The sequence below is a fragment of the Xenopus laevis genome, chromosome 1L (genome assembly GCF_017654675.1).
Source record: "Xenopus laevis strain J_2021 chromosome 1L, Xenopus_laevis_v10.1, whole genome shotgun sequence".
NCBI lineage: Eukaryota > Metazoa > Chordata > Amphibia > Anura > Pipidae > Xenopus > Xenopus laevis.
The window spans coordinates 27090964-27095033 of NC_054371.1; the positions used below are offsets into that span (position 1 = coordinate 27090964).

Genomic DNA, 4070 nt, shown 5'->3' on the forward strand with positions numbered 1-4070 from the left:
AATTATAATTGAAATCCTTTCCAGATATAAAATCGATTATAGTTTATACATCTCGTTAGTTTCGATATTTCGTGAATAGATTTAAATAGTTGAAATAAATAGTTTCGTTTATAAATAGTTTATAATACCGTCATTATATGTTAATGTGCAAAAATAGCAGATACATTTCGTATATAATATCTAAATGTGTGCTGGTGCAAAGTGGAAAAAAAAATTCAAACGTTGAATCCGACAGGATACATTAAAATTAATTTATTTAACAAATATAACTATAATATAAATGATAATAAATTTCAAATATACAATATATTACATATTACATACAATCCCTCCCAAAGGGATTATTGCAATAACGAAATGCAAACAGACAGTGCTGTTAAGTGAAAGCTTCAATACTATATTACATTTATCTCTTATATGTAAGAGATATTTTTCTCCCTTTATCAATCTTGTCATTCTGTGGTTGTGCCAAGCTCCCAAAAGGTACAGTTACACAGCAGCTGGTCCCACCCAAAATTATGCTATTTCCCCCTTACCCAGTCTGGGTCAAAGGATCTCTTCTCCAATCGATTAAGTTCCCAGTCCTGTTTGTACCATATTATAGTATATTTACACTGTGCTCACCACCTTTGCTGGGAAGCCTTTCCATCTGGGACAACTCCTGAAGCAGTGGATTGGATGCTTTTGAGGCTACAGATATCCCCTGGGTTCTGATACTTTATGGACTGGGATTAGAATTTGGGAAGATGGTAGTGTACAAGGCACCTGAATCTCATGAACTACTAATTAGACACAGCTAACAAGATGACAACAATAGGCATATTGAAGTGACATAGTATTTCTACAATTCAATTCCCTAGGAACTCATAAATAGTGAAAAAATATAAGGGGGTGCAAGGAAAATTCACTCAAGTCTTCTTTCCCACAGTCCCAATGGAGCCTGAGCAAAGTCTTAGGACAGATGGTACATGCTGTATCCAACATGGGCTGTGTAAAGTCCCATAGGAGACACTGGCAAAGACGGCCTCTGGAAAGGGTTGGAGGTCCCATACAAGGAGGCTGTGGGTACTGGAGTCCCAAGAGGGAAGGAGATTCCAAATGCAGGTGGGAGCATGGGTTTGGCAGCCATTTTAAACTTTTCCAGTTCTGCTTCTTGGAGTCTTTTGGCTTTGGCTCTCCTGTTCTGGAACCAGATCTTCACTTGGGTCTCTGTGAGGTTCAGGGAGCTGGAGAACTCTGCCCTCTCTGCTATGGACAGATACTGCTTCTGCCTGAATTTCCTCTCCAGAGCCAGCAGTTGGGATGTAGTAAAGGGGGTTCTGGGCTTTCTGTTTGTTTTGTGCTTTCTCAAAGTGCAAGGGGGTGGGCTCATCCTTCCTAAAGTTAGAAAGTAAGAACGTTAGAAAAAAATCAATTCATTTTAATAAAGAATTCGATTAAAAGGCCACTGCTAGGGTGACCCTTACAGCCCCTACTTTTATTACATTGACCAGTTCCCACGTCAACAATAAACTGCCATTTAGGACGTGCAAAAAGTTGCACCAACAACAGTTAAAACTACACCTCCCAGCAATCCTTAAAAAAAAAACTAACGTGGGAATTATGATTTTGTTGATTTCAACAAAATCATAATGATTTACAGTTAAATATCTCTTATAATATAAGCAACGATAAATACAATCCTATCTAAAATAAGATGTAAAGTAAGGTAGATATGTATCAGTCATCTGTATCTATCAAATATAAATTATCTTTAAATCGTTCCGTCTGTCTGTCTGTCTTCCTAACCATCACTCTTTCTATCACTAGCTATCTTGCTTACAATCTAACAACCTAATTATCCAATTAACAACCCAATTTATATGTATAAACAATGCTGGAACCAAGTGTATATCTGTATATCAGTCTAATCTCCCCGTGGCTGTCTCCATGCTGTTAGAACTGTTTCACCAACCTTTAAACATTTATTGAATATATATATCTTTTGCTTCTCATTATCTCATTTTCACAGAATGTCTCTGTTTATCAGACAGTGGCCTCAGAGTTATAACCATTATTTAGAGCCCAGCTGAGCAGGCAGTGGCCTGAATACAGTAAGAGTCACTTAGACACCAGGGAATGAATTACAAGGGAGAGTTCTACAGATCTCCCCATCATTCCAGTATAAAAGTTCTATATGTCAACAGAGCAGGTCTTGCCCCCAATAAAATAAGGAAACATAGGATAGACCTATACAATAAGGAAAACAGGATAGACCTATACAATAAGGAAAAATATAGATAGAGAAAGCAGTGCTCCAAATACTATTACAGAGCAATAAAGAGTGGAATCCTACAAAACTGAAGAGCAAGTGATGTCCCATATTCCTGCTACACAGCAGTTGAAGAAGTGCCCCCAATACCCAAATTGATCAAGCAATTGCCATGCAGTGAAGCAGTAAAAGGATCTATTGACCAACAGATCAAGCAACTGCCATGCAGTGAAGCAGTAGAAGGGTATGTAGACCAACAGAACAATAAGTGACCCTAATTCTCTATAAGAAAATCGTACAGACTAAAAGAGCAAGCTGTGACCCCCTGCACTTGCAGCTTCAAGAAGGTCCTAGAGACCAGCAGAAAGGCAACACAGTCAACTTACTTGTTGGGGAAGGTGAGAAGCTGGGGCTCTGGATCCATGAGCTCCTCTCGGGACTCTCAGGCTTGACCAGACCCTCCTCTTGCAGTTTCATAATTCCCCCTACAGGGAAGCGGTTTCCAAGGGATATGGGGGAGTTGGGGGTCTCTCCAGCCGCTACAGAAGCCACCCTGGGACTGTGTGATGTCCCGACCAGCGGAGATGCAGTTGGGCTGGACCTATCTCTCCCAGGTTTCCTATCAGCCATGAGGGCCTCCACGCTGAAAGGCAATATCCCAGGCACTTTGGGCTTGTCCTCGCCCAGGGACATCTTCAGGCCAGTTTGTTGCATCTTATTCACAGGACTTTCTTCTACTTTCACCCCGGGCTGGTAAGAAGCCATAAGCAAAGCCGGGGCCATACAGAGAGATCCGAGCTGAGAAGTTACAGTGGGGGAGAGCGATCCATACAACGAATCCCGGGCACCTGGTCACTTTACAAGGCAGCAGCTCCGCTCTCATACTAATAAGGCATAGCGAGCCCCGCTCTGCACCAATCGAAGCACAGAGGAGGCGGGCCTAGGGCCGGGATAGGTCACTTCCTCTCGCACTCATTCCCAGCGCTTTCATGTGCAACATTGGTCCCCGCTTTGTTATTTGCGCTCTTGTTGTTGACTCGCTCCATAAAAGAATTGCAAATCGGATTATTTGACTGAAGTCCACACTTTCATGTAAACACAAATGGAGGATAATTAGTGTGTTTATTATTGTGGCTAAACCGGTTTAATAGGAGTGTGGGTGGGGGGGGGGGAGTGGTTCCCCTGTTCCTCCAAAAACTCACACACAGGTGGAAGTTGGGGGGACTTGTACCTGGAAATGTGGGAAATGTACCTGTGTGTGTGTGAGAGTGAGTGTGTATTAATCTCACACTGGTGCAAATGTGGGTGAGATTATTGTATGTAAGTGGGCGTTTTGCGACATTTTGTTGTTGAGGGATATGTGTACAAAATACAACACTGTTCACACAAATGTATATGTATATGTGTATTGTGCAGTCACACATTCACTAACAACATTCACTAACAACATTCACTAGCGGTATTTATGATCCATATACAATAGAACCCCCATTTTACATCCCCTGATTTTAAGTTTCCCCTCATTTTACATGGTTGTGTTGTGGTCCCATCTATATATTATGCATAATACATTTCCCTGGTTTTATATTTTCTTGGACTTTACACCATTTTTTTTTTCTATCTTTCCCTGAAAACGTAAAATAGGGGTTCTACTGTATATATTTCGCAAAAAAAAAAAAAAAGTTCCTCACACTAGAAATGCGTCTTGTATTTTATATTTCATAAATCATGCACTCACACACTAATATACATACTATATATACTGCATGGACAATACATCAACTCTTTATTTATAGGCAATATACAATCTATACATCTG

General features: G+C 40.6%; 1 protein-coding gene across 1 annotated transcript; it reads right to left on the minus strand.

Annotated features, from left to right (window-relative positions):
- Positions 1–237: 237 nt before the first annotated feature.
- msx1.L (msh homeobox 1 L homeolog) lies at positions 238–3054 on the minus strand. The gene is given in 2 exon segments (NM_001105270.1): positions 238–1377; positions 2638–3054. Coding segments are annotated over 2 exon segments (822 nt in total). The 5' UTR covers positions 3035–3054; the 3' UTR covers positions 238–952.
- Positions 3055–4070: the final 1016 nt, after the last annotated feature.